General features: G+C 49.4%; 8 protein-coding genes across 8 annotated transcripts; 4 read left to right on the top strand and 4 right to left on the bottom strand.

Annotated features, from left to right (window-relative positions):
* The first annotated feature begins 264 nt into the window (after nt 1-264).
* Nucleotides 265-1,193, top strand: EDD37DRAFT_110616 (EthD domain-containing protein). The gene is made up of 4 exons (XM_062809206.1): nt 265-463; nt 564-626; nt 692-845; nt 923-1,193. Exons 1-4 carry the CDS (start codon nt 308-310, stop codon nt 1,063-1,065), a joined length of 516 nt encoding a protein of 171 aa, XP_062667185.1. The 5' UTR covers nt 265-307; the 3' UTR covers nt 1,066-1,193.
* EDD37DRAFT_110598 (uncharacterized protein) lies at nt 1,193-2,282 on the bottom strand. The gene is made up of 3 exons (XM_062809205.1): nt 1,984-2,282; nt 1,868-1,924; nt 1,193-1,803 (listed from the first exon to the last, which is right to left on the bottom strand). Exons 1-3 carry the CDS (start codon nt 2,020-2,022, stop codon nt 1,321-1,323), a joined length of 579 nt encoding a protein of 192 aa, XP_062667184.1. The 5' UTR covers nt 2,023-2,282; the 3' UTR covers nt 1,193-1,320.
* Nucleotides 2,108-4,520, top strand: EDD37DRAFT_672926 (putative cytochrome P450 oxidoreductase; the record flags this gene model as incomplete). The annotated part of the gene is made up of 8 exons (XM_062819465.1): nt 2,108-2,688; nt 2,746-2,986; nt 3,041-3,084; nt 3,134-3,269; nt 3,320-3,343; nt 3,395-3,789; nt 3,845-3,922; nt 3,974-4,520. The coding sequence occupies exons 1-8, from the start codon at nt 2,486-2,488 to the stop codon at nt 4,518-4,520; spliced, it is 1,668 nt and encodes a 555-aa protein (XP_062667183.1). The 5' UTR covers nt 2,108-2,485.
* Nucleotides 4,521-5,435: 915 nt separating this feature from the next.
* Nucleotides 5,436-8,114, top strand: EDD37DRAFT_696736 (NADPH cytochrome P450 oxidoreductase). The gene is made up of 2 exons (XM_062820141.1): nt 5,436-7,535; nt 7,588-8,114. The coding sequence occupies exons 1-2, from the start codon at nt 5,673-5,675 to the stop codon at nt 7,882-7,884; spliced, it is 2,160 nt and encodes a 719-aa protein (XP_062667182.1). The 5' UTR covers nt 5,436-5,672; the 3' UTR covers nt 7,885-8,114.
* A 380-nt stretch (nt 8,115-8,494) lies between these two features.
* On the bottom strand, nt 8,495-9,680 carry EDD37DRAFT_696735 (uncharacterized protein; the record flags this gene model as incomplete). The annotated part of the gene is made up of 6 exons (XM_062820140.1): nt 9,615-9,680; nt 9,143-9,559; nt 8,934-9,034; nt 8,792-8,867; nt 8,574-8,736; nt 8,495-8,521 (listed from the first exon to the last, which is right to left on the bottom strand). Exons 1-6 carry the CDS (start codon nt 9,635-9,637, stop codon nt 8,495-8,497), a joined length of 807 nt encoding a protein of 268 aa, XP_062667181.1. The 5' UTR covers nt 9,638-9,680.
* Nucleotides 9,681-10,149: 469 nt separating this feature from the next.
* On the bottom strand, nt 10,150-11,533 carry EDD37DRAFT_594380 (oxidoreductase; the record flags this gene model as incomplete). The annotated part of the gene is made up of 2 exons (XM_062814554.1): nt 10,754-11,533; nt 10,150-10,701 (listed from the first exon to the last, which is right to left on the bottom strand). Exons 1-2 carry the CDS (start codon nt 11,048-11,050, stop codon nt 10,150-10,152), a joined length of 849 nt encoding a protein of 282 aa, XP_062667180.1. The 5' UTR covers nt 11,051-11,533.
* An 82-nt stretch (nt 11,534-11,615) lies between these two features.
* EDD37DRAFT_687962 (general substrate transporter) lies at nt 11,616-13,825 on the top strand (the record flags this gene model as incomplete). Its single annotated transcript, XM_062819952.1, has 6 exons — nt 11,616-11,751; nt 11,804-12,137; nt 12,187-12,713; nt 12,774-12,934; nt 12,994-13,674; nt 13,724-13,825. The coding sequence occupies 5 exons, from the start codon at nt 11,616-11,618 to the stop codon at nt 13,393-13,395; spliced, it is 1,560 nt and encodes a 519-aa protein (XP_062667179.1). The 3' UTR covers nt 13,396-13,674; nt 13,724-13,825.
* Nucleotides 13,005-16,223, bottom strand: EDD37DRAFT_672911 (major facilitator superfamily domain-containing protein; the record flags this gene model as incomplete). The annotated part of the gene is made up of 8 exons (XM_062819464.1): nt 13,005-13,674; nt 13,724-14,308; nt 14,364-14,578; nt 14,642-14,748; nt 15,018-15,399; nt 15,468-15,570; nt 15,649-16,118; nt 16,185-16,223. 8 exons carry the CDS (start codon nt 16,221-16,223, stop codon nt 13,434-13,436), a joined length of 2,142 nt encoding a protein of 713 aa, XP_062667178.1. The 3' UTR covers nt 13,005-13,433.
* Nucleotides 16,224-16,904: the final 681 nt, after the last annotated feature.

The following is a 16,904-nucleotide window of genomic DNA, read 5'->3' as shown; positions in this document are numbered from 1 at the left end:
CTGCCCGCTTGCAAACACTTGTTATGGTAGAGTTGGTGTTCTGTCAGCCGTGAAGTCTCTCTATCAGTTGCTGTGCTTGACACAGGCTCTTGAGTGTCAGTATCAATGACTATTTGGCCGAATGGGCCGCCTATTTGGCCCCACTTTCGCTTTGGACATGAAATCGGTCCGCCAAAGGCTGCTCCACTGTCGACCCCGCGCGGATAGGCACTTGGTTTACATATACGCTTTGTTCGCGTGTGTTCTTTTTGGTGTGCAGCCAAATCTCAATCGCTTCTGTCAGTTGTTACCAGGTCACGACCTCAGGATGGGGGCCCCTTCATTCCCGCTTCAGCATGATTTCGTTTTCGATCGTTTGTCACCAGAGGCCAAGCCCAACCACCAGCCATACGTCAAGTTGACTTTCTTTTTTAAGAAGAGAGCAGATATCAGTTACGAGGATTTCCACAAGCACTGGGAAACTGTAGGCTTTCTTTGCACTCCATCTGCCTCTGTTGTCCTAAGCACTGCTGGTGGGCAACCTTGCCTTTTTGCGGCACGCATTGATCCATTGTCTGGGATAGGTGCATGCTGATCTCGCCGTGGCGTGTGAACCGTTTGGGCTTTACATCGCGCGGTACACGCAGGTAAACCATCCGTTGTTTGACCCTGGTGTTAGCAAATTGGCTGACAGAGGCTGGGTATGCCATAGTATCACCAAACCCCTCAACTCAAGTCAGCGGCAGAGACTTGCGTCGAAGGTATGGAGCTATTGGATTTCGATGGATGCAGCGAAATTTTGGTCAACTCCCTTGACAACGCTATCAGTTTCTTCAAGAGCCCAGAATACGTGGAAGATATGAATCGTAAGCCATCTTGATAACCCACTACGCCACTGTCGGCTTCGCATGACATAGGAAACATCACTAATATGGCTTCACAGTTGACGAGGGAAACTGGTTGGAAAGGCCGGTCCGTATGATGATCGGCTACGACAACTTGATCTTTGGCCAAGCTTTACCGCTGCCAGGCACGAACAATGGACTCTCAAGTTCGGACCTGCAACGAGCGCTGCAGAAGCCGTGAATGGCTGAACGTGGGTCTATTTTTCATGGATGGCAACCATTTTGTGCTTCACTTGTGACCACACAGTCCTTGTGAACTAGCACACACAAAATACTCGTAGTATGATCTGTGGCCTGCTAAACAAGATAGCCAAATATTTCTTGAACAGGGATCGCATGAATCTGACGCTTTTTCGATATAACAGGCATCCTGCTAGCCTCAAAAGCTGGTAAATAGTGATTGTATCTGGAGATCGAAGCCTAGCTAATCATGCGATCAATTCTCGATCCCGCGGAAAGCTTTGAGTGGATCGATGGTACAGGTTGGATCTGCTTTCATGGTAGCCATCTCCACCGGAAATGAGACGTGCTCATGAATGAACTTCCAGGCGCCATCAATTTTGGCAAGCAGATAAGTAAGTCGATACGTCATCTCAAAAGGTTTACCATCATCAGACGTCCCTCCTACAAGACGCTGCATCATGGTGATATATCCCGTTGTCTTTGAGGTCGCCACAGGCTCGAGGTCTTTCATCTCAAATCTGGACTTCGAAAAGTAGTGGAACGTCTCGTTAAAGTGCTCCAAGAATGCTCCTCGAATAGTGTTGCCGTAAATGTCGTAAGTCATAGCATCGTCGAAAAGGTAGAACGGCCTCCCTGGTTCGATCGACTCATTGAAGAGTTTGTTCATCACATGTGACCAGCCGCAGATATGCTTTAGAATTTCTTCTTCTTCAGCAAGGAGCTCCTTTTTATGTAACTAGGATACTTTGTCAGCCCTAAAGGAAGGTACTTTTACTGAGGTTTAATCATAGTATGCTCACTTTGCTTGGCGGAAAGGTCATCTTCTTAAGGGCATCTTCCACGGTTGAATAATCGGTCTGCAAATGTATGAGCACGGTGCCCAACAAAGTCATACACTGGATTAGAAGAGCCATACCTCGACATACCAGCCCTCGTTCGAGGTTTTTGAAGTCATGGTGGTTGGTGATATTGGTTCACTGGATATCTTCTCTTAACCGAGTAGCAATTGGACGGCCGTGAAGGGGCTCCTTCGCACTTTTTACGCCGGACCTCAATCTACTTAGCTCGATGGCCTGTAACATCTCCACACTCTGGAGCGACGATGTTGTGACGTATATTGGGCGCTGTAGGGGAAATGGGTTGTGATCGTCACGGGCGGAGATTCTCCGTCCCCGTGCTTCTTGGTTCTGAGCCGACAATAACCACAGAATCGGCCGATAATGCACCGCGTGAATTCATCCGCACCCCGGACGCGACATCCACGACCGTCTTGTGGAGATAGGCCCGTGGTGGAGAGCTGTCTATTCGTATGATTCACGTGAAGCCGCTCTATTGCGCCGATGGTTTTCGTGTGGACATTTATCGGAACAACCACTTCCTGTCGCTGAAAGTTGTTCATTCTGAAGTCAAGCAGAGATATGGCAGCATTTGATCACCGGCACATTCTGGCCACGATGCCTGAGCTCACTCTCAGTCGAGTCTGCATCGCGCTTGTTGTTCTATATGGTGTTTACAAATTCTTGCGGATCGGCAGCCGCCATCCTAACATGCCACCTGGCCCTCCAACAATACCCCTACTGGGCAATCTGCACCAAATCCCCGTCACCGGGCTTTACAAACAGTAAGTTGTAACCTTGGTCCCTTTGTACTGGACAAATCCTGATCGAGTCTGTCCTAGATTTAAAGATTGGAGCCTCCAGTATGGTGGCGTCTACTCCTTGAAATTTGGACCGAGGAACGTGATTGTGCTTTGCGACAAGAAGGCAATCCATGACTTGTGGGACAAAAAAGGACTAATATACGCTGAGCGTCCGAAAAACTACGTCGCAGATATCATCACTTCGGGTGATAGCATAGTTTTCGCTTCAAACACCGTCGAGACCAGGGAGAAACGCCGAATCGCCACGCACAATTTCTCGGTAAGTTGGGGACCAGATATATGACGAGCAACGCTTCTAACAACTGTCCTTCAGCCGCGAATTCTTGATGAAAAGGCGGCTATTGTCCAAGATGCCGAGTTCGTTAAACAGTGATGCCCCCAAGTCCAGCTTACTGAGATTTCATAGGGTGACGGTATTGTTGCATCAACTTTTGACGGACCCCAAGAATTTTTACAACCATATAAGACGAACCACCTCTTCAATATCGTGTATCCTGATATATGGCCAACGAGGGCCGACGTTCGAGAACTTTTGGGGTCACGTAAGTGCCATTGAGTGCAACTGTGGTTTATCTCCTGCTAAGAAGAATAGGCTGTATACGATGCGCTCAACCTTGTTAGATTGGCTATCCTAAGCTTCGGGAAGATCTATTGACTGTTACTGCAGTTCGGAGAGGCTCTGGAGCCAGGCGCGAACCCTCCCGTGGACGAATACCCCTTCCTGAAATTAGTACCGGAGAGGTTCGCGTTCTGGAAGAGACGAGCTAGAACAGCCGGAAATTCGATGCACGCTATCTGGACGAAAGCTCGACGTTTGGTTGACGAACGTCGTGCCCGGGGAGATCATCGGATCTCGCTGGCAGACAGGTTGTTGGACGAGTACAGCGAAAAAGGTTTCCCCATGTCACAACATGCACTGGATCAGCTCTTTGGAGAATTGGTCGAAGGAGGAGCGGAGACCACGTCCTCTTCCATGTTGACAATGACTCTAGCGCTTGCTAAAAATCCTTGGGTGCAGCAGAAGGCTAAAGAGCAGTTGGACGCGGCGTGTGGCAATGAGAGGTAGGTTACTTGCAGAAGAGTCCTGTAAGGCTGTATGGGCTCATCATCTCCACAGAATGCCGGAATGGGCAGACTTTGCAAAGCTACCCTACATCAACTCAATCGTCAAAGAAGGCATGAGGTGGAGGCCAGCGTAAGTTCAAGTTTACATCTGCGTGGAGATATACTGAATCATGTACAACAGTGTAGCAACAGGCTTACCTCGTCGTACAGCCGAAGACGACTGGTATGAAGGCATGTTCATTCCTAAGGATTCTACCGTGTTCCTTCCGATCTGGGCAGTCCATCATTCCGAGCGGGACGGGTACGATGATCCATTCACGTTCAACCCAGATCGCTATATCAATCACCATAAATTGGCCAACGACTACGCGGGAAGCGCAGATTTTAAGAATCGAGATAAGTTTTCCTCGTCTTGTACATGGTGTTTGCTGACAGTCGCTGAACATCACTATGCTTATGGGGCGGGCCGCAGAATGTGCCCTGGAGTCCATCTTGCCGAACGAAATCAATGGAGAATTGTGGCGAAGCTGATCTGGGCATTCGAGATCCAAGAGCCGGTCGACGCAAATGGCAGAACTATTTCGCTCGACCCCGAGGCTTACCAGACAGGGCTTTTGCACGCTCCCACTCCTTTTGAGGTTGTTTTCAAGCCAAGGAGCAAAGCCCATGTTGAGATCATCAAGCGCAGCTTCGAGGGTGCGATGAGAGATTTGGCACCCTTTGAGTGAGGTTACCGAAGCTGCATCATAAGAGCAATCAGATTGCAAACCTACTGGGAATGTCGTATATATTGCATTGTCTCGTCTAATTGACAGCACCGAAACACTTCCGAGAAGTACAAACAGACACAAGCATTCTTTCCTAACCTACAGGTTACCGTGTCGAGGTTACCGTGTCCAAGTTCACGTAGAAGCTGGCAGGAATGGAGTCAATTCGTTCCCAAGCATCCATGGTAAACCTGAAAAAAACTTTATATTAGGTGTTCAACTGTAATCATCGGCCAAAGCTAACAGATCTATTAATAATGTTAGGGAACATAGTTTTGCGACAGTAGACTTATGGTTTCCGATGTCCTAATATACCAACGGCATATCGCCATCGAGTTGAAATATCGCGACAGTCTCTACCTGTTGGTATGAATGAATCATTGAACGAAGGACCGACCTGCGACAGTTAGGAAATACATGTGGTCTGACACCTCGATCGCGCGATGTTTTTGAGCCCGTAACCCCAAGGTTCGGGCAATGGCAAGCCGTCATAACAAAAGGACACGAGGCTGGCATGATACTCAGCGGCAACAACGCTTCCGGAGTTGGCTCACGGGTAGCTAACGTGTGCAGTATTGCCAACCGAAATCAGCCCTTTCACCACTATGCTCGTCATGCAGTGCTTTTGCCGAAAAAGCTCAGTCTGGTGTTCGATGCCATGGAATTCGGCCGATGAACGCCCGTCCTTCACACTGCTGTCACTTGTTACTGTGGTCTCAACTTGGATGCGGGGTCGTCTCGGACGAACATCATTTTCGATCCCGCTTCGAATCCCCGGACCCGTACTGAGGGCATAGCACAGAACTCAGCAACTGTTTGTGTTCCTACGCAAAACATCACGCGATACGGATCCCACAACCCCACCTCCTTTCTACACAGGTGCCGTAACTAGAAATGATTAGATAGAACGCAACCTTAACATGCGCTGCCACTTCTTCTCGATTGACGTTGCTGTTGAAGAACATTGAGCCTGTAAAGGTTCTCAAGCGCTGCCAGTGCTCTATCACCTTCTAACAGATATCCAATCCCTTTCTGTGATTCACTGTCATTACTAGCTTCTCGGCGTTTCAATAAGCATTAAACAATCCTCACTGAACTCCGACATAAAGCGTCATGGATTCCGCCTCCTTCACCGACATCCTGCATTCAAGGCTTGGCCCACGAGCCAACAACGATGTATCATCCTTTCTGTCATCCTCGCTCTCTTCCTTGAAGGATCCCACCATTTTCACTGTGCTAGCCCTCTTTCTAGTGTACGCGTTTTGGTCGTCCCGAGAAAGATTAAGCTCAAAGGAGAAGAACGCCCAGAAGGCATACGGCTACAGAAGGACGTTGGCGGAGGGGGAGACGCGAGACATTGCTCGGAAGATCGCAGATGCAGATAAAAACTGTGTTATCCTCTTTGGAACACAAACCGGAATTGCCGAGGACATCGCTGCTCGATTGGCCAAGGAAGGCCACTCCAGATTTGGTCTCAAGACGATGGTCGGCAACCTGGAAGACTACGACTACGAAACCCTCAATCAGATCCCTGTCGACAAGGTCGTCATGTTCATCCTCTCGACATTTGGCGAAGGAGAGCCAACAGACAACGCACAAGACTTTTATCGATACATTACTGCCGATAACCTGAATTTCGAGGACGGTTCTTCAAGCTTACCAAATTTAAGCTTCCTCTCTTTTGGCCTGGGTAATTCCACGTACGAGCACTTTAACGCTGTTTCTTCCAAGGTCGATGTCACTCTGGAGCGTCTAGGTGGTCACCGTATCTGTCCGGCTGGCCGAGGCGATGATGGAGAGAAAACCACCGAAGAGGACTTCCTTGCCTGGAAGGAAACAATGTGGGCAGCATTGGCAAAACATATGAATCTCGAAGAGAAAAAGGTCATTTATGAGCCGGTGTTCACTATCATAGACCGCCACGACCTCAATAAGGACGATCCAAAGGTCTACCTCGGGGAGCCGAATCAGTTACATCTACAAGGCATTCTGCAGGCCCCTTTCAACGCACATAATCCCTTCCTGGCCCCTATCACTGCCTCTCATCAGCTCTTCAAAGCGAGGGACCGAAATTGTATTCACGTGGAGTTCGACCTGGGAGACTCAGGTCTCACATACGAAACGGGTGATCACGTCTCTCTGATGCCAACTAACTCCAAGACAGAAGTGGACAGATTCCTGGAAATGTTTGGGTTGACCGCAAAGCGTGATACCGTGATCGACATCAAACCCCTCGAGAGGACTGCCAAAGTTTCTTTCCCTGTGCCGACGACTTACGACACCATCGTGCGGCACAAGCTGGAAATCGGAGCTCCAGTGTCACGTCAATTCATTCAACAACTGAGCGAGTACGCACCGTCCCCAGAAGCCAAAAAAGAAATGGAAAAGCTCGGAACAGACAAAGATTATTTCCACAGCTATGTTACTCAGCGGCAGCTGAATCTTGCGCAGACATTGCAGACCGTGAGTGGAGGCGCGGCTTGGAAGATGGTGCCGTTTACCATGCTGGTTGAAGGCCTTTTGACTTTGCAGCCACGCCTTTATTCAATATCGTCTTCTCCCGTCGTCACAAGCAATCGCTTCACCATTACCACGAAGGTCGAGACCCACGCTATTTTGGATACTGAATTTACCTTTAACGGCGTGGCAACCAAGCATCTTCTTGCGCTGCAGCAGATTCTAAGCGACGAGCGAAGCCCTGAGGTAGAGTATACTGGTCTCTTTCCCAACCAGCTTATTCGCAACTCTCGCCAGGGACTTCGAGTCCCAGCATACATCCGCCCGTCATCATTCAGGTTGCCAAACGATCCAAAAGTCCCAGTGATTATGGTGGGCCCCGGGACTGGGGTCGCGCCCTTCAGGGCTTTTATGCAAGAGCGTGCTGCTCAACACAAGGCGGGGAAGGATGTCGGAGTATCCATGCTGTTTTACGGTTGCCGCAACAAAGATGACTTCATCTATGAGAAAGACTGGGAGGTATGTGCCACTTCGATATGATCTACGGCCAGAGTGCTAAGTGAGATTCCAGGAATTTGGGAGAGTACTTGGTGATAAGTTCAAGATGATCACTGCGTTCTCTCGCGTCGACACAGGCAGCAAGGTGTATGTCCAAGACAAGATACGACACCGTGCAGCAGAGATTGATGCCTTGCTGCGAACCGGCGCAGCTTTTTACATCTGTGGTGATGCCACAATGGCCAAAGACGTCAGCAATCTTCTAGAAGGTATAATCGCCGAGCAACGAGGTTTGTTGCTTGTAGAAGCCTGCTCCATAGTGAAGGAGATGAGATCGGCGAACAAGTTGCAAGAAGACGCTTGGTCGTAGCTCGGTGGAATACCTCACTATGTTCTCTTGCATAAATTCTAGACAACGTTGAAGGCATAGTTCTATACATTTAGACCAGATGAACGGAGCTACTTGAGAGTGCTTCGGTGCTGGGCCCGTGATTTTCGATATTTAAAGCAGAAGTACCCTTCTACGGAGCGATATCAAGAATCTAGCTGTGGTATCAGAATGGTATAAGGGCTCAAAACATCAAACCAGCAACTGTCTCCAGCCATGGTCGAACTATCTAAATAGTCTGAGAACATCTTTGGAAAGTGATACCATGGTGTAGACTTTCACGGGCAGTATCACTCTTGGGTACATGATCACCTGAACTAGGGTTAACGCATGTGCTCTATTCGTTCAACGTCTACATTGCGTTCTATACGAAGAGTGAACACTCCTGCTTAGCAGGGTGTTTTTGCCGCTGCAGCTTGATGAATGTGCGAGCCAGAGTTGCACTACACGATCTCGTCGAATTTCCTACTCTTAGCTGTTGACATTCAGGACACCGAAGCATGGCTTGTATTATGTCACCACGAAAGGCTCTGTATATGTCATTTCTCATTCTATTGAAAGTCTGTAATACTCAACTTATGCTTCGACACATTCACTGTGCGTTATAGCCTCCATCAACCTATACTAACGTCAGCAGGTCTGGGAGATGGTTTTCGTTTTATTGTACTTACAGAGAGCACTGTTCCTGTAATGTAGCTGGCTCGATCACTTGCTAGATACACAGCCGCATCTGCCACCTCTTGGGGATTCGCCATACGTCCCATCGGAGTTTTGTCGATTTGTGGTTGAAGAAGCTTTCTGATAGGGGGAGTAACGAGAGGAGTATCAATGAAACTAGGACTTGTTAGTGAGTCGGTCCACTGCCGGTGCCGGGTTTCAGTATTCTCACCCTGGGCAGATCGCATTAATCCGAATACCCTTTGTCGCGTAGTCAACACCGTCAGTCCTCACCATACCCAAAATTCCTGAATTGAAGAGGGTTAGTTTCAGTCAGGTTTGTTATGATGCTTTGAAGAGCTCTGTGGACTTACCGTGCTTCGAAATGGTATAGAGCCCGTCCAGAGGCATGGCTCTAAGTCCCAAGAGCGATGCAACAACTACTATCGACCCTCTCACCGGAACTCTTCCGGTTCTGTACGCGTGCAACACAGTCAGCTCTACACGCAGAAAGGCCAAATGTTTTCTGTTTGTGCTGTTGAGTTCCGCAAAATGACCGCTGAAGGCTTTTGGAAATGCTCACGAGGACTCTCCCATCGGTGGAAGTGGTTCTTGCTTCATCATTTGTCTCAGCTCCTCTCGTTCACATAGCCATGTGCCCTTGAGATTAATATTCTGAACTCTGTCGAAGTCCTGCACCTCAGCGTCCCCGGTTGTTACAAAGGGCGACGCGATTGCTGCATTATTGATCGCATAGTCGATCCTGCCAAACCTATCCACAACCTGTCGGAACGCATCTGCGATCTGCCTTTCATCACTTATATCCACCGTGACAGGCAGAAATTCGATCTCTGGGACTTCGCTTTCCACAGCTTTGGCTGTTGCAGCCAGCCCGTTTTGCGATAGATCTAAGCCGGCAATACGTCTGACACCGTCTCGGGCGAATTGAAGAGCAATACCCCGACCAAGTGCCCCCCCAGCACCCGTTATCAGAGCAACACTACTCTGAAGTTAGGAAATACTATCATGCCACAGAGTGTAGACGTCGCCCTTACCCTTGGTTTCCAAAGATGGTCATTGCGCCGAAAGATTCTCTGCTAACAAGAGACCTGGAACTGGCCTTAGAGGCTTACTATTGGCTATCTCAACACCTTATAGATTCTACAGTGCGAAAGACAAACAACAGCAGTATCGGTACACTAATGACGGTAAAATTTGCAGATCATGGGATCCACCAAAGCCCCGGCGTGTTTGTCGGGCAATCCACATACGGGAGAATTCCTCTGCTCGGACGGGGCACATCATTTCCACGCATATTGACCTTGTGCACACGAAAGAAGATCCCGGCAACGACGCTAGAAATGACCGAATACGCCTCGCCTGTTTCGACCGGTGCATCCGCTGAAGGGAAGCCGAGCAAAAGCAGCTAAGCAGTTATGCCGTCTAGCCTGCGCGGGATGTTGGCGATTTAGGGGGCGCACTTTCGCCAAACTGTCCGGTAGCAAAGGATAGAGCTGCTGCGAGCAAAATGCTGACTAGGTTACCAAATGTGTATGTATTGTTTCATGCCGGTTCTTGATTTAGAATAGTTTACAATGGTATTCCGATCGTGAAACCGCCGTCAACCGCCAGATTTTGCCCTGTAATCCATTGTGCATCGTCACTACACAGGAAGACGACCGCTTTGGCTATGTCTGACGGTTCTCCTAACCTGGGCCAGGGTGTGGTTTTCCGCATCTCAGTGATAATCTCTGGAGTGCGGAAATTGATACCAGCCGCACCGCTCTTGACCACACCTGGACACACTCCATTGATATTAATGTAGTCCTTGGCGTGATCGAGAGCCACGTTCTGAGTCAACATAGCTACAGCTGCTTTGCTCGCAGCGTAAGTAGCCTCACGCCGAATTGCTGTACGCCCACCAGCAGCCGATGAGATACTAACAATGCGTCCTCGAGAGCCCGAGATTTCATCGATTGGCTGACGGAGGTATTGTTTGATAGCCTCTTGCATAGCGGTACGAGTACCTTTTGCATTGATAGCAAACATAGCATCCCATTGTTCCTCCGACTCCTCTACAAAGTCGCGTAGAGGCATCCATAAGCCAGCATTGTTGACGAGGATATCTAGCTTACCCCATGTCTGTATATTGGTCAGTAAGTCCATCGTAAATGCCCAATCAAAACAGCCTCACCTCTACCGCAAATTGTATGACGGCAACAATTTCCGAAGTATGACTAAGGTCGCACTTCTTGAAAACAGCTCTGCCACCATTATTTTTGATGACTTCATGCGTGGGTATTTCCTTGTCTTCCTCGAACCCGTCCGGACGTGCAGCCTCCCTCAAGTCCGAGCAGACAACAGACGCACCCTCACGAGCAATGGCCAGAGCAATCTCTCTGCCTAAACCAGAAGATGAGCCGGTGACAATGGCGATACGCCCGTGTAGACGTCCGGTGCCATCGAGCTTGTATACTCTGTTGGTGCTCATCGTGACGAGTGCTTCCAGTAACCGCGATCCTAGCCCTCGTCACTAATTGCCATTACACAAGATAAAATAAGTTTAAATACTGTTTCCAAGCGCAACCTCTCGGCCGGAATACCGATGCAGTCAAGCTCTGCCGCCGTAGACTCGGTGGGGGGTTGCGGCAGAAACTGTCAGGCTCAAGGCGGCTTGACACCGGACAGAAACATTAGGCCATTGAAGCAGCATTGATTGCCAAAAAACAAGCTTGCCGTTCAGCGCAAGACTTGTTTGAAAAGTCCTTTGCATCGGAAGGTGGAGACTTTAGGAATGTCAGATCTCGGGCGAATTCTGGATGGACCGAGGAATTGACCAGACCCTCCGTCGAGCCGCATCGCGGGGTCCCCAGACATGCTCGGTCGAACTAATTCGGGGTTCATCGTGTCCGTGTTTGCAACCGATATTCTATGCTGTCCTTATCTACTCGATACCCCTGCAAGGGTTGAAAGGACCATAGCATACGCATATCAACTACCACTCAATCGATCACGCACGCCCAAGGAAGCTACCGAAGTACTATCACACAGACAAGATGTTGCGTCTCACGTCCTACAACATCTGGATCGTTCTCGCTTCGGCACTGGGGGCATATTCCTATGGCTTCTCGTTCGCGGTGTTTGTCACATCTATTGGAGAGCCTGGATTCTTTACTTTCTTCAAGTTGAACCGTGAGTCACGTTGCTCGCAGTCTGGTGTATCGCGCTGACCTGGGGTCGACAGCCGCATCCAGCAAGACAGCCTCCATCCTAGGCGCCATCAGTGCATTATTCTGTGCTGGAGCCGCATTTGGAGCTATTCTGCAAGGCTGGACCTCCGATCGCTTTGGTCGACGAATCTCCCTTGCGATCGGAGGCGCCATCGCTACGGTGGGAACGACCGTCGTTGCCGCAGCCTGGAACATTCCCATGCTATTTGTCTTCCGCTTCATTACTGGCTTAGGAGTGGGCCAATTGTTGGCACTGGTTCCCCTCTACATTGCAGAAGTGGCTCCGCCGCATCGAAGAGGCCTCCTCAGCGCCGCCACTGGTTGCAGCTTCTCCCTGGGCTACCTCTCGTGAGAATCCAGATTTCCCACTTCTGATCCCATAACTAACAGCAAACAGCTCCGCCTGGATTGGTTATGGTTGTTTTTTCACCACCAACGATGTCGTCCAGTGGCGTATGCCCTTATGCTTGTGTCCTATTGCACCTCTCGGCTTGGTCATCGCATGTTACTGGATTCCTGAGTCTCCGAGATGGCTGATATGGAATGATCGGCTGGACGAGGCATGGGTTGTCATCCAGAAAGTACACCATGACCTTTCCGATCCCAGAGACACCGCAGCACATGCCGAATTCATCCAAATCAAGGCGCAGGTCGAACATGATAAGCAATTCAAGGCTACTTACCTTAAAATGTTCACACATCCTTCATGGAGAAAACGAACCTTACTGGCCATACTGGTCATTTTTGCCGTAGGGTCAGCCGGCATTAATGGCATCACGACCTACCTGATCTTGGTGGCGCAGTCTATAGGCTTCACCGGATCCAAGGCTCTTTTATTGTACGGCATCTATGTCATCATTGCTGTTGGCTTCAATTTCGTGAACGCAGCAGTAATCGACAAAGTGGGAAGGAGACCATTGATGCGTAAGTGCCAGACTTTAAAAATAGGGTTAGGAGACCATTACTAATGATCATGCCCGGCAGTTATTGGATTGGCCTGGTGTTCATCATGCCTGCTTGCAACGTCCCTCCTCATCTGGAAATTTGCTGAAACGCCCAACAGCGCAGCGAACAAGGCGACAATCTTCTTCATCATGATGTATGCATTTGGCGTTGGCATGTTCATCGACCCGACTCAGTTTGTCGTAAGTTTCCACGACATGTGTCTGTTCTCACCCCCTGGCAACAGCTGACCATGTTGCAGATTGTCTCAGAAATATTTCCCACTACGATCAGAGCGAAAGGTCTTACTGTCGCTCTGTTCACCTACTTCGTCACTACAATTATCTACACTGCCGGTGCCCCTACAGCCTTTGCAAATATCGGTTGGAGGTACTACCTGGTCTTTGTCTGTGTGACCGTCGCTTGTATGGTTGCCTTATTCTTCATGTTACCCGAGACGACTGGGAAGACCTTGGAGGAGATTGGTGCACTTTTCGGCGATGAGGTTGTGGTCCATTTTGCACAAGATGGACACGGACTTGTCGAAGTTGACGCCGATACCGCCTTCGCCTTGAAGAACGAAACTATTCACGTTGAGAAGATCCCTAGCGCCAAAGGTCAGGGCGAGCGAGCTGGTGCCTCGAAAGAAGAAACTGCTGCATGAGAGTATGACGGGAGGGCAGCACAACGGATGTGACACAGTCAGGACACATATTTGCCTTCAGTGAAAAAGGTAGCGACCCGGCCACTTCTATCGGGCAGGCCGAGAACGTTAGTCCTTCGGGGGTTCATATAGCAAACGGACTCCCTGGAAATGTTGGGTGAGAAATAGAGACATCCGAGCTGGATCGTGTTGTATCCATAGCCGCCATAGCTTGCAGGAGTAGCAAAAACAACCCCGGTTGTGACGTTAATTCCGACAGCCCACATGAAGACCAGGAAACTAAGAAGCTGTTAGCTGATTCAAAAGAGTCGTAAACACGAAGACTCACTATAAGATGGCAATCAATGTGAAATGTGGTTGCAGAATCACGAAGAGTAGTTCGCGGTATGTCGCCGAAACGGTGGAGAAGTATCTTTTGTGGTGTTGGATTTGCCACGCACCGGTTAGACGACCCAAACGACCAAAAGTGGTTTGAGATCTGTGCGGCTGCTCGTGGCTATGTAGCGTTCGGTTATACCATGTTTCGTCGAGGAAGAGCACCAGCAGCAGTAGCTGTATTGCCACACAACCCGCTGCCATCCAATAGACGTTGTGCCAGTCCAGCGTCTTTCCAACCACGAAGCTACCCAACTGCGGACCCAGATAAGGCGAAGCGGTGTAAAGAGCAGCCCAGAGGCCAATCTTTCGAGCTCTCTCATGGAAAAAGAAGATGTCTTTTAACAATGCCAGTGAGACTGTCTGAGAGGCAGTGAGGAAGATAGCACTCAAGACCCGCATTGCGAAGAACGTTTCGTACGTGTTGCACAGTGCAGTGCCCACTGTGAAGAAGAAGCCGATGACCTCCGTCCAGAACAGCACCGGCGCTCTGTCCCAGTAGGAAGACATTGGCACCCATATGAGACCGGAGATACCCCTTGGACAGAAAATAGTACTTGCTTGGATGCAATGAAGTGTGTAAAAGCACCCACAGGAGAAGAACGGTGATGGCGTTGGGCTGATTAGCCTTGTTGAATGACATTTGCCACTCTGCCGCCTGGAAGATGATAGGCGCTGAGCCGATTGCACCAACAAAGTCAGCACAAAGAGCGTCCCACGCAATAGTGAAGAGAATGAGGTGTTTTTTTGTCGTGGACCAGTTAAGGCAATCCGCCTCAGAGTCGGTTGGCTGAGGAATCAACACGGTCTGATGTGCAGAGACAGGTCAGCATGTGGATTGTGTCAACTAGGTAGAAAGGAGTATGCTCACATGGCCATCTCTTGACAACTTCAAGCCTTCAGTGCTGGCCAGGTTCTCTGTGTCAACTATAAGCCCACCCTCAACCTTGATAGGGTCAGGTAGAGGTTCGAAAGTCACTGCGCGGGTGAGATCCACCATTTCAGCAGGGCCATCCATAGGCTTGGTTTCGGAGTTCATAATGGATCAGGGCGAGAAGAATGATACGGTACTCTTCAAAAGTGAGACTGAGAAGCTGGATCAGAAGGCACGGAAGAATGAAGCTTCGCGAGAGAGCGTGATGGTATTAAGTATGTCTGGAAATCCTTCCGACTCCTGGCTAGGAATGGAGTGTCCGGGGGGCAAAGGGGATGGTGAAAGTGGGCGACGAAGTGGTAAGTCATCGAACCGTACTTGGCTATTATCCGGTTGTGGAAGTCAACTGGCACCATCTGAGTCGTCGATCGTAGAAGGTACTCCGTCTGTTGCTGTCCGAAGATATCAAACTCGCCCGTGTCAACCGCTCCTGATGACTGTATCTTATGGTGCAACGCCTCGATCTCCTCTTTCATCTTATCAAGCCGGTACAAAGCCCATTCTTGGTACAGGACACCCAGACCCGAGTAAGCTCTAAGGTTCGAGATGTAACTCGAGTCATAAGCCTTCGTCACATTAGGTCGATATGAAGTGATGGTTGTGATTCTCTCAGCGACCCCGAAAGCACGCGCCGCCAAGTGTTCCACCTCGCCGCCTTGCAGAACGCACCCATATCCCATCATGGGCCCTTCTACCTGAAACTCTTTAGTACATAACGGATATACTTGGATGGGGAAACATCTTGGTGGAGTGTGTGACGTACCTTTGAAATTTCTCCATCTCCAGCCTTTATGTAGGTCTCGCCACCCAACATGCCTTCTGTCTCGCTGATCATAAGAACACACACGTATGGATAAGAATCATGACTTTGGATTTCATGTCGAGAGTCAGTGACACGGAATGGCACAGCTTCTGGAGGTAATCACATTGGGATCTTTCCTTACTGCCACGGAATGATGGAGTTTTCGTCCAACGGTTTGTAATTCTTTTCTTCCTCGGTAAGTTTAACTTTTCCCAGTGACGGCTCCGGCCTCAACGAGGCTTTCATCTCCTCCAAGTTCGACCCTTTGGCCTGGATGTTGGTATGCGCAATTTCACCTTTCATGATGATCGAGAGTGGCACATCAACTATATCGGAGATGATCTTCATGGTTTCTTCATGGGTCCAGAAGTCGTGAACAAATTTTGAGATCTTCCCAGCACCTCGCAACACAAGAGTCCCTGGCCTGGGACTGACTGCACACTGGTCAATGACCTTGGGATCGAACAGCGCTTTCCGATAAGCCAGTACGCCTTCACCAGACAAAAGCTTGAACGGCAGAGAGCCGGCTACGGGAGAAGAAGTGGAGGTGCGAGGAAGTTTTAATTCTTCCATAGTAATTCTTTGCACCTTGCCATCGTAGGCAAGATGAATCTATTCGTGCGCATATTGGTTAGGAATCTGTCATTTCGGTGAGAGACGAATAGTAAAAAAACTTACTTTGGGGTCGAAGACAACATCTTCCATATGGCCATACATCGTAGCTGCTTACAGTCGATGATCATGGCACAACTTGTACAATGAAACAATGGTTTTTTTTCCCTTCATAGAACCTGAGCTTCGAAATTTGATGACTTGTGAGTACGGATTTGAGGATACAGTTCCCATACAAGCAAGTACAATCGGTGCTAGACCTTGAAGGGAGTAGTGAAGACCGTGCCGTCGACAGGCAGTGGCTCAAGGAAGCTGGGTGGGTTAGGGTTGATCTTTTTCCAGAATGGGCTATTTGATCCCTGGGTGCTATCGTACTGGGCTTGGAATAGCGACATGCACAAACTGGTCATGAATCTATTACTTGATAGTCTGCACTGAGAACTATAACGAAAGCCGGCTGTCAGCCCAAAGAGGCGGGAGAGGGGGCTTAGAAGGTCGGACGGGCCCCGAAAAGTGAAATGGACCCGCCTAAAAGTACTTACCAAGTCGGGCATTCCGAAGTCGGGCAGTCCGCGAACGGGTAAAGCGAAAGGCGAAGGGGAGACCTTGGGCATTGATCTTAATAGCAAAGTCGGCGAGCTCTGCAGCCTCTCCAAGACTCAATCCTCGATACCATCAACATTCGCTTCGCTCATCAGCTGAAAGGAGCCTGAGCACCTTGGAAAAATGCAACGACGTCGCTTCCGTTGACATATTCAAGGCTGACGACTAAAATGCCCCCTAAAA

This window comes from Exophiala viscosa (genome assembly GCF_022695815.1).
Source record: "Exophiala viscosa unplaced genomic scaffold EDD37scaffold_10, whole genome shotgun sequence".
Lineage (NCBI taxonomy): Eukaryota > Fungi > Ascomycota > Eurotiomycetes > Chaetothyriales > Herpotrichiellaceae > Exophiala > Exophiala viscosa.
Note: the sequence above shows the minus strand (reverse complement) of the source record. Positions and strands in the feature narration are given on the sequence as shown.